At 36.8% G+C, this 11,722-nt stretch overlaps 2 protein-coding genes across 2 annotated transcripts; one reads left to right on the top strand and one right to left on the bottom strand.

Annotated features, from left to right (window-relative positions):
- Positions 1–3,070: 3,070 nt before the first annotated feature.
- Positions 3,071–5,789, top strand: LOC144421051 (uncharacterized). Its single transcript, XM_078111191.1, has 3 exons — positions 3,071–3,613; positions 4,967–5,208; positions 5,331–5,789. Exons 1-3 carry the CDS (start codon positions 3,596–3,598, stop codon positions 5,464–5,466), a joined length of 396 nt encoding a protein of 131 aa, XP_077967317.1. The 5' UTR covers positions 3,071–3,595; the 3' UTR covers positions 5,467–5,789.
- Positions 5,790–7,021: 1,232 nt separating this feature from the next.
- Positions 7,022–9,758, bottom strand: LOC120342819 (COMM domain-containing protein 5-like). Its single transcript, XM_039411804.2, has 5 exons — positions 9,272–9,758; positions 8,557–8,746; positions 8,101–8,193; positions 7,529–7,658; positions 7,022–7,175 (listed from the first exon to the last, which is right to left on the bottom strand). The coding sequence occupies exons 1-5, from the start codon at positions 9,387–9,389 to the stop codon at positions 7,074–7,076; spliced, it is 633 nt and encodes a 210-aa protein (XP_039267738.2). The 5' UTR covers positions 9,390–9,758; the 3' UTR covers positions 7,022–7,073.
- Between the last annotated feature and the right edge of the window lie 1,964 nt (positions 9,759–11,722).

Raw genomic sequence — 11,722 nt, 5'->3', positions numbered from 1 at the left:
TACCGGTACTACCGTACTATTCTATCTTATCCAGTTAGACTAATCTGCCAGTAGTACCGTATACGGTACCGGTATCAGTAGCTACTGTTCGTGAACAAACTCCATGAAGTTATAGGCTACCAGTACAGCAGTAACTAGATTATAATACTCTAGAAACGTCGTTCCAAAAACATCACATGACGGAGGTTGGTGACAAAGCCGAAAATCTTAATGTCCACTACGAGGCATTGCACTCGGTTATAATCAGAAGAAAGTTTCACATATAAGGCTTTTCCACAAAAAAAATCATCAACTACAAAGTAGAATCATGCCACTTGTCAATTCTCAGCCGTTTATACGATATCGTTATTCATACGGAAAAACAATCTCCAGGTCGCGAGATAAGTTTATTATATACTGTATATATATTTTTGGACACGTTTAGTGGCCAAAACGATCGTTTCAATATTATGTTGTTGTTGTTCTTGTTCTTTGACACGTTTTTAAAAAATCGCTTTTCTCTTCGAATACTGGACCAATTGCTTTGAAATTTTCAGTGGTTAAAGATTAATTTCTTCGCTAGAAGTCTATTACTTTTATTTATTTCAAAATTTTGCGTGAATTCTATCAAATTTGATATTTCGTCTAAAATTTTGCTGTATTATTTTTTATCCATGGGAACACGGATTTTAGTCAGTGTCATGACTGGCTGTACGTTTTGATTCTGCAAAATTCTTGCTACTGGAAATTCAGAACTTTTTTGAGGGTACCGGTAGCGTCGAAGGTACCGGTAAAGACTGATTCGCTCTGGTCTAACGTGTCCATATATTTGTGCGTAGCTCTCTTGTTTTCATTATTCTTGTTTATTTCATTTGTCATTTGTGTAGTTATCCCAAATAAATAATTAATTTGATGTAAAATGGATACTCCCGTAATGTGTGTACCAGGTTAGGGTTGGGCCATATTTTATTAAGATTTTCTATATTTTAGTTCTATTACGAGTTCGGGGACTGTCTGTGTTAGCCAAGTGAATATACCCCCTGCCCAGTGGTGGGATTCAACCGGTTCTATAGAACCGTCTCACGGGATTTTATGAGATCAGCGAACCGGTTAGCAGTACTAAAAAAACATGAAACAGAACCGCCCGAAAAGTATGACTTTTGTGATGAAACTGGCTGACAAAAAATTTGAATCACACCACTGCCCCCGCCCATAGGTTTCAGTCCCCCCCCCCCCCCCCCCACACACAACTTGATGTAAAGTAGGCGAACAAAATTATTTACCGTAGGTCTGCCTTCATATTGGTACACGCACCTCTGGAGCGCCGTAAAATTAAAATTAGAATAATTATTTCGTCCGAACATAGCAATATATTTTCAATATGCTATCCTATTATCTCTTTCTATACTTTTTGATATATTATTTTTCAAAATTGGACTGAAAAAACAAGATGCAGCCTGGCCAGAACTACAATGTAAATAAATGCCTTTAAGTGGGGTGGGCAAATTGCGGTACACTGGTCGCATGCGGTTCGTGACTATGATATATGCAGACCGTGTAAGCCCCTAGCGACCAATACACTTTATAGTCGAGATTGCATTCGACTATAATAGACTATAGAGTAGGCTACATGTGTTTCATTTCCGATGCTTCTCACAATTTGTAGCGCCATTTCGCACAGTTTTCCTATGTGCATATAAACATAAAGTTGAGCAATTCAATATAGGATAGGATTTACATATTTATCCGAGAGAAGAAAAAGCCGATAAGACGACTTAATCAAATTGCAAACCACGGTCTCTCGCCCAGTTACCAGTAAATGTCGGGTATGAGATTAGTTACCCAGTTATTCATTTCATGCTTGGACTTGATGGTGGAGAAGGACAAAACTGCCCAGCGATAACAGGAACCGACCTACAGCAACGAGGAGTCCAGCTATCTACTCGCACATAATTATCCGCATGGGATTCGACCCTGCGAAATCACTCAGGGTAATCAAAGGAGCAGTGGCGTGCGTATTCCTAATGATGCGCCACACCGCCGAACCGGTTTTTAAATAGCTCAATCAAAAATAGCCACCAAGGTGTCCGATGCACATACATCGTTTCCACGCCCTGAAAAGTTTAAAGCAACTCCTCATATTAATTTTATGAGAAAATGCAGGCTACTCGGTTTGTGCATGAAAAATCAAAAATATTTCTGCATTCAAACATTCAGAAATTTATATTCTCAAATATTTTTTTCGTGTTCAATATCGTGAAATAGAATATATACATATAGAAAAAGAGACGAATGTGGAACGTTTTTCAGCCTTTTTGGTAGAAAAGTATCAAATTTGTCCCCAGCTGTGACAACCCGCAAACTTTAAATTAATTGAGATCAGGCCTGCACAACGTACGGCCCACGGGCCGCATGTGCCAGGCGAAAGCTCGGACACACATTTTACTGGGAAGGGAAATCGCTGGGAACTGATTATCAGGCAGCGACACCCAAGGTTTGTTATCTAATTAAATTTGTAGTTGAAGTTTATAAAACACTGTTATCTCTGGTGAGTATGGTTTTTGGACACGTAGTGGACATAACGATCGTTTCAATATTATGTTGTTGTTGTTCTTGTTCTTGTTGTTGTTCTTGTTCTTTGACACGTTTTTAAAAAGTCGCTTTTCTCTTCGAATACTGGACCAATTGCTTTGAAATTTTCAGTGGTTGAAGATTAATTTTTTCGCTAGAAGGCTATTACTTTTGTTTATTCTTAAATTTTATATGAATCCTATGAGATATGATATTTCATACAAAATTTCGCGGTATTTATTTTTACTCATGGGAACACTGTTTTACACTTATTTCAAGCGGTTTCGCGATCGATTGTCTTGCTCAGTACTACAGCTACTGTAGGTCGGTACTGGTAAGTTGCCATACCGGTGCCGTAACGCAGTGAAATTGACTTATTCCTTCCGCGGTATTACTAATGCTGCAATGCAAGTTTTATAGCCTATCGTATGCGGAACGGAATATCAGACCTACAGGTTCGGTGCTGGTACTGGTGCCGGTACCGGTGTCTTACCACAATGAAATTAACGTAACTTATTCTTTCACGGTCCTACCAGTGCAGTAATGCAAGCGTTGTAGCACTTGTAGCCTACTATATTTGTTTATTTTGATGAGAGTCTACTGGAAACAACATAAAATTTGAAAGGGAAGAATTGTTCTGTGATCAATTATCTGTCCTAAAGTGTAAATAACATAAAATTTGCAAGGGAACAACTGTTCTGTGATCAATTACCGTATATGGCCTACAGTGTACAGGTAAGATGCTGGCTGACTGCTAACCGGTACTGGTAGCTCAGTACGTAAGTACGATACTGGTACTGGTGCCGGTACCGGTGTCTTACCACAATGAAATTACCGTAACTTATTCTTTCACGGTCCTACCAGTGCAGTAATGCAAGCGTTGTAGCACTTGTAGCCTACTATATTTGTTTATTTTGATGAGAGTCTACTGGAAACAACATAAAATTTGAAAGGGAAGAATTGTTCTGTGATCAATTATCTGTCCTAAAGTGTAAACAACATAAAATTTGCAAGGGAACAACTGTTCTGTGATCAATTACCGTATATGGCCTACAGTGTACAGGTAAGATGCTGCCTGACTGCTAACTCAGTACCGCTTGACACGTTTTTAAAAAGTCGCTTTTCTCTTCGAATACTGGACCAATTGCTTTGAAATTTTTAGTGGTTAAAGATAAAAATTTTCTCCAGAAGGCTATTACTTCTTTTTTCGCTATGACGTCATCAAAATTATGTGACTCTACGTGTCCATATATTTGAGCATAGCTCTCTTGTTGCAGTTGTACTACCAATATTATCCACTGACACAGAAGTTGAGATTGACCCCATAGATAAGAGATGACCCAAGATAGCGACTCATGTTTTTTTTTGTTAAACAAAAAAGCGTCTCAATGTATATGAATATTAAAACAAAACGAATAGCCAACATGATTTACTTGCATTTTTGTAGATACGTGTAATTGGGGTTTGCTCGAAAACTGATGTTTAAAACGTGGCTCCAATTTGTTACATTGTATTTGCAATACCGCACTCTAAGTGATTATCTGTCAGTCTGGACCGTAGTTTAACAGGAATAGAACAAGAATAGTTTGTTGGCAAAGAAGACAAATCGCTGAAGTTTGATTCTTTTCAATAAAGAAATAAGAACGCTGCCATTTATCCGAAAAACGCCTGTTTTCAGTGTCTAGTTTTCGTTTTTGTGACATCTTCAAGCTTTCTTTAATATAGGGCTGATACGTGATACCTAAAAGACTGCCGTACGCAATCCTAATACCGGTACGTAAGTTAAAATGCCAGAATTGTTACGATATACACGTGCTTAAATTGTGATAATGACGTAACAATTGGCGGCATCTACGACATAAAAGGATGAACACATTTAAATTGTTAAACGTGTAAGTATTTATTTACGGTTATAGTTTCACTAATGTTCGGCGGGCCATTTGAAATCGTCTCGCGGGCCGTAATTGGCCCGCGGGCCGCGGTTTGGGAACCCCTGCTTTAAAGAGTATTTTTAATGAGTACTAAATCAAGTTGTACTTTCTGGAAATTTATAGCCGATAGTAAGATTTTTCTAACGGCGATAACCAATTTGCAAGATCGCAAAAAATATGTATCAAAACTAAATATATATAATCGGGCAATATATTCGCACATTAGTATGTTCGCAGATTGCCGTGGCATATTAAAGAAGTGATGCTTTCATATTGTCTTAAATCGACGCAATTGCGAGTTACCATGAACACAATTGAATTGAAATAAAACACATTTTAAATTCTTGTCGTTGTCATGAATTGAATATTGTGCGACAGAAAAGACCTTCTGTAATTGAAATCGTGTACCGGTAAGGTGCGCTGAGAAATGTGATTACAGACGATGGCCGACAATTTGATTACTGCAAATATTCAATTTGTTTCAGCCGAGCAGTCTGATCCTGGCACATTTACACTGCCTAAAAAGATGCTACGCTCTTCCATACCCACAATGGATTTTTGGACAGTTGAACGACTGCATAATTTTTTCCATGAAGTGTGCAATATGCGGAATTGCAAGATCTAGGAGCAATAAGGTAACGCAGAAGAGAGCATTGAAGAGATTGACTCGGTGTCAGACATTGGCAGCAAGATTCCTTCTTGAAGCAGCAAAGCGAAAAAAGATGAGGTGAGTTCGTAATATAAACCGTCACATTCGTCTGTTATATTTGTGGTGTAGTCGACTGGATAATGTGTCATTGATAACCTTTTAAATTCCTCGCTTGCTCACGTTGATTGTACCAATTTCAGGTTTTTACTACTCCAACTACGAGGTGTTGATCCAGGTTGCATCCGAGGTCCGGTATCATTCAAGTCGCTACCGAGGTTATGTACGATTCACGAGGAAAAAGAAAGAACAGTCAAGGTCTGTGGATACGCGGTATGATAAAGCTTTAAAAATGTTTTGCGAAGAATTCATTGTACGAAAAATAATTATGAACAAGGAGATATTTCGTTTAACATTTTTAAACACCCTTTTAAGAGATGCATCAAACAGTTTGAGCTTTTTGATTCTCCTGGTTATCGAAACTCCAACTTGGAAAAGCGTTTGAAAAAAATTCCTCAACTTGCATTTATACGGTCTAAAGAGCGGTCGTGTAGTGATCTGGTGTTTGTGTATACCATTTCAATAGGCGATGTCATTGAAGTAAAATTAAACGCTGCCGAATGCAGATCATAATGTCACATTCACATACACTGTTTCGGAGACGGAAACCGAAGATGATTCTGAGAATGTGCTACCAACGTGTCCGAAACCATCTGAGCCACCTTCAAATACCACCACCTTCGTGAACGATTTATTTAATTTTTTTTAAACCTGCGAATAAGATCCAGAATATGAAGGCACTGATGTACAAATAGCTACAACTTCTGAAAGAACCAAAATAGGATAGGATAGAATTTACATATTTATCCCGGGGGAGAGGAAAGCCGATAAGACGGCTTATCCATATGGCGAACCACGGCCTCTCGTCCGGTTCGTACCATTCCAAGTCGGGTATGGGATTAGTTATATTGTTTGTTTTCGGAAGCATGGACTTGGTGGTGGAGGAAGCCGTAACCGACCAGCGGTTACGTGAACCACCCAACGACGGCGAGGAGTCCAGCAATCCTCTCGCACATAACCATCCCTGCATGGGATTGGAACCCATGCAGAGTAATTAGAGGTGCGGTGGCGAGCGTATTCCTAACGCTTAGCCCGTTGAGCCACACCGCCGCGCCGATTGGAAAGGTTATCGTTCCGTTGCCTGCGTTCAACTTGCAAAACAATTTTCTTTCTTGGAAAACCTTTTCAAGTTTTGAATGGAATTTGAACGTAACTGAATGATCTGTTGTAGCTGTTAAATGCTGTAAGTAACGTTTTTATCAGTACTGCCAGACAGATGTTGAGTTGGAGTATTTTGCTTAAGCAAATGATTGGACACTGGATTTGCAGTTTTGAAATCGTATTTTTATAATTCACAATATTAATAAAAAAAGAGCTAAAAGCTTTGCCAGTTTTACTTTAAAGCGATTTGGTATGCCTAAATCACTATCTTGAACAGAAACGAATCATAATAATTTTCGAACCGTAACCGGATTTCTTATTATATGTTAAACGGAAAAATTGTGCAATAATGAGCCTTCCTGTGAGGTGTTCATCGACGTCATCTTATTCCGAATATGTCGGCGATATTCGTGTTTGGCAGCTGCCACTTATACTGGTTCCTTGAGAGCAAGTGCACGTATAATAAGAGAAAGACTTTGACAGGAATAAAAAGGCTTGTCTTTGATTATTAAATTGATATATAAACCCGAAATACAAAACTTAACCCTTGGCTTCAAACAGGCGGAAACCGAATTCTGCTATGGAATCATATTAGATTCAAATACTTTTGGGATTAGAATCCTCCAGATTCGGTATTCTGAATTGCCCAAACCTACCTTCCCCCAACAAACAATAAAGATTGAAATGAAATATATTGCACAGCGTAATAGTAAGATGATATAAAATCAAGACTTTATCTGTAAAACTGATCTTTTCTCCAACTGTTGCATTTGTTTCAGAACATATGCAACAGCATAGCGAAGTTCATGGAATTTCTCTTTAGATACCTATGGAAACAAGATAACTGATCTTCATTTTTATCTTGAAGTCTCAAGTCACTAATACTGAAAAATCCATTGAGGAATTGCAAACATTAATACTATTATTATAGCTGGTGAATATGATGAAAAATTCTGTGAAAACACAATAATTTCGACATCAGACTTGATATCAAAATATTTAACCGGTCAGAGCAGAGGTGCAGAATCAGTAAATTGCCGGATTTTGAATGAAAAAAAAACAGCCAATTAATCCTCCACTATTTTGTTTTTTCAATCAGTTAAGATCACTAATCCTGATAAAGCAGCTATTAGAAGATGGATAGTCCGCATGTGCAAGAAACAAATTTATACCCATTAACCTCAAATGATTGCTTTTTGCCGTCTTTTAAATCCATTTCCATTAATATTGTAGGTTCGAGCACTCTATTCAAACTTGCAGTTGATATACCAACATCCACTCTCCATCGGAAAGAATTTAAAGTAGGATACCTGTCACATGCACAAATTATTGTTAATCAATCTAAAATAATTAAAACTTATTTTTGTTTTTCTTAATCATGTAGAGAGGTAAAGTTTTGGAGTCGTTACATATAAATATATAAAGATATCTTAAAGGGCAGAACATTGTAGATAACTATGTCGGTGCTGCAGACAAAAATCTTGAGTTTACACCCCATACCCATCACTTCAATCAGGGTGAGAAAAACTGGGCATGGTGCATGAGAAAGATTTCAGAAATAGTATTCAAACATCAGTGGCTGCTTATACAGAGTCCTTTTCAGAGTGAAAGTGTTGAAATCGACTAACTTCTGTAAAACCAATAATATATTTAGGAATGATTCTTATCACAGATTTCTTTCACAAATCCGATGCATGATTGATTGTTCGCACTGATTCAAGCATCTATTTGTGAATTTAGCTTGAAACAAACCTAGGTCGCTTTTTCATGCACATGTCATCGATACTTTCTCTGTCACAGCCAAACACAATATCCTGCAATGTATTGTGATACTTCTTTGGTACACTGAAAAATAGGGTTTCATGCAATTATAAGTGATTGAACTCCAACAGATTTCTTCGATTAGGTCATAAATAGACTAATTGGGTTGAAATTGAACACCTCAAGATTGGACAAGATTGTAGTTTTCATAAGAGCTTTTTGAATCATAGGACTGGAAATCTTCCATAGGACATATTAAAGGTTAGGACCAATTAGATTTCTCAGTACACGTGTCTATTGATCTTATTGATACCTAGGCTACAATCATGGCTCATACAAATTAGCAGCCCAATCTCATATCTGTATTGAGATATGGACTTTTTTGCGAAACAAAACAATGCACAATATATTTGTTGAAATTTTCCTTTAAAACCATGCTCCACTCACTTGAGATCTGTTAAATCCTTCAAGAAATCTTTAGTGGTAAGTGAATACCGGGGAAGTCTCACAGCAGACTGTACAAGCTTCAGTAAGCCAGGATAAATTTCCATCACCAATGCATGACCATGTTTCTGACAACAGTTTTCAAACTCTTCTTCAATGTTTTTATTATTATTTATGAGATGGAGCCTGACGACTGAAATAAAAATGCTGTCAATGAAGCTTAAATATTTTAGTTCTATAATCCAATGGTTAACACATATAACATTTGTTTTATACAAGATTCCACCAACACAAAAGTATCTCTGAATGATCAAATAATCACCTATTATAGATTTGCAATTAAATAATATGGAAGAACCTTGAGTAGGAATGAGTCAAATTACGGACGTATATAGATTTGATATTACAATCATAGTTGATTATGTGTAAAATACCGAACATACTAGTCAGATTTGTGGAAAATATGCACCGTAAAAATGATTGAAAGAGCATCTAATTCCAATGTAATAGTTCCAGAATATTTAGTATTGAAATCGTAATTGCATAATTTGACAGGCCTACAATGATACGGTTGCAATTTATAAATAGCTTGAAATATCTGCAGATATTATTAACTTAAATTCAGTTTCAACAAATATCTCTGGACCCAAAAATAAATGAAGTAATTTTTTTTTGTATATCAATATATATCCTTCATAGCAGAATGAATTCTCATTACCTTCCAAAACACCAGAAAATGCAGCATCCTCTATTTTATTGAGATGTTTCAAGGTTACTTTAACTTCTGTTGGTACAGATACACCAATAAAACTTGTTCGCTCAATATCAGCAGGCATTTTGATTTTCAGTTGTCAGAGAAATCTAGAACTAATTAATGCATGACAGGATGGGCCTACAGTAATTTACGGTAACTGTGAAAAATCAGGAAGATTGCACTTATATAAGTCACTACTAACGAATAAAGAAACAGAAAATAATCATTTTTGAGGCAGCTTGACAACAACATAGCAAGTTTCTCAATAAATCGAAAACACGAAACAGCAAAAATATAATAATGAATGCTTATAGGGCAGTGAAAAGTGAGAAAAAAGTCTATACCTTACTCATCACTTTAATTCCCACATCAACCCTGACGAAATATATGAATTCTTTCCATGATGTTTTTTTTAATTACACTACATAGGTTTGAGGTATGAAAACAAACATGTTCATAACATTTGGGATTTCAGCCAATCATGATAAAGATTCAATTTGTGATCTCGAGGTTTAACGTGTTTCCATTCATTAACACAGAAGATACGATAAGAATCATTGCCATATTTGCCAATCCCATAAAGTTCATTTGGATACCTCCAATTCTTTCTCAGGTATTCTTTAGAGAAAGTAATTATGGTTTTCGCTCTTAAATTGTGTAAGCCTAATGGCTGCATTATTGATGCAATTTTTTTGTAGTTTTCTTTTTCAGTAATTGCAGCAGAAGGATATCGCTCAAAAAACTCCCACATAACGGGAATGGCCACTTTTCCACTTGTCTTATTCAGAAAAATAGTTGCGATAAGCAATTTCCATGGGTCATGAAATAATGTTTCTTGAATAAGATTAAATGGAGACTTGGGAGGAATCCACAGCAATTTTTTGGTTATCGGCTGAGTTGTTAATATTCTTTTTCTCTTTCGAAAATATGGGCTTGTTTGATTTCTTTTGGTTTGGTTTCTCGCTTTCTCTTCATCAGTGGAGCTATTTTCTGTTATGTGCAATTGTAATTCCATGCCAGTAAAACATAATTATTGAACTACCAAATTTATCCCTGGGAGAGGAAAGTCGATTAGACGACTCAATCAGCACCAATCAGTTTAGTCTACAATCGGACCTCAATAAGATTGCAAAATTTTTGTTAAATTATTTTTTCAAGGGTTTTTCTCGAGTTCGTGCTCATAAACCAGTAGACTGGTTTATTTGTTCCATAACTATTATTTTGATTCAAAATACAAAAATAATGAGAAGGCAAAAAAAATATTTCACACCAAATTTCTTCAAAAATCTCATCATATCCTGGACGATGCTGAATTCTAACAACACCATAATATTTCACCCATAATTTCCCCAAACATCATATAGTGGACGAAGCTGAAATCTCACAGCAACATAATATTTCACCCAACATTTTCCCCAAAACAATATCTGAGGGGGTCTTACTACTTACTGAATACAGCGCAAAACACCGCAAAGAGCGCAAAATAGCGCGAAACAGCGCAAAACAGTGGGGAAACAGCGCGAAAGAGCGCAAAACAGCGCAAAATAGCGCGAAACAGCGCAGAACAGTGGGGAAACAGCGCAAAACAGAGGGAAACAGCGCAAAACAGAGGGAAACAGAGGAAAACAGCGCAAAACAGAGGGAAACGGAGGAAAACAGAGGGAAACCGCACGAAACAGAAGAAAACAGAGGGGAACAGCCAAAAAAAAAACAGCGCGTAACAGAAACATATTACCGGTACTGGCTTTAATACGGTATATAATACGGTCCACAATAGATGGTTCTTCTGCTATTATCAATTACGTATTGAATACTTGAAAAGGAGAGTTATTACTTATCGATCTTAAGATCGGTAGGTATATTGATAGGTATTTGTCTGTATGTCTGTTAGATGAACGCGATATCTCACGAAAGCGAGGTTCAATCTGCTCCAAACTTTGCATGTGCATGCATCATAGCTTGGAGCAGAAGCCTATTGATTTTGGATAATTATCTATCGTATAATTAGCGAGTTATTAATTAATTAGTGATGAGACACACGGTGTCGCTATGGAATAAGACCACTGTTTTGGGAGATCCCCTAACCTTCGATCGATAAGTCTTCCGTTTCCAACCGAATTCTAGTTTTCATATTAATTAAATCAGTAAATCATAGAATGCTGTTACCAATATTCACTATTCCTGAAGAGATTGCGGTTATTGAAAATGCAGGTTTTTACTCAATCAAAAGACTTCCTTTTAAAGTTATTCTTAGGCTATTGTCGTTTGTGATAAATATCCGCAAAACTTCCATATTGGTATTTACACTATGTTTTTGTATATAATATGTTAATCATCAACTGTGTTTCCCCGAAAATAAGACCTAGTCAATAACGCGAATTATTTTTTGTCCTATACGATAACAAGAAATCTCTC

The sequence above is a fragment of the Styela clava genome, chromosome 3 (genome assembly GCF_964204865.1).
Source record: "Styela clava chromosome 3, kaStyClav1.hap1.2, whole genome shotgun sequence".
Classification (NCBI taxonomy): domain Eukaryota; kingdom Metazoa; phylum Chordata; class Ascidiacea; order Stolidobranchia; family Styelidae; genus Styela; species Styela clava.
The sequence above is the reverse complement of the archived record's forward strand: the minus strand, read 5'-3'. Positions and strand labels throughout refer to the sequence as shown.

Excerpts from the sequence above, each read along its gene's own strand:
- LOC144421051 (XM_078111191.1), top strand. Across the intron at positions 5,209-5,330 it reads GCAAAGCGAAAAAAGATGAG|GTTTTTACTACTCCAACTAC; the intron begins GTGAGTTCGTAA and ends TACCAATTTCAG.
- LOC120342819 (XM_039411804.2), bottom strand. The coding sequence starts at position 9,389 with ATGCCTGCTGATATTGAGCGAACAAGTTTTATTGGTGTATCTGTACCA. Across the intron at positions 8,747-9,271 it reads ATTTTCTGGTGTTTTGGAAG|TCGTCAGGCTCCATCTCATA; the intron begins GTAATGAGAATT and ends TTTTTATTTCAG. Across the intron at positions 7,659-8,100 it reads TGCATGAAAAAGCGACCTAG|GTATCCTACTTTAAATTCTT; the intron begins GTTTGTTTCAAG and ends TGCATGTGACAG.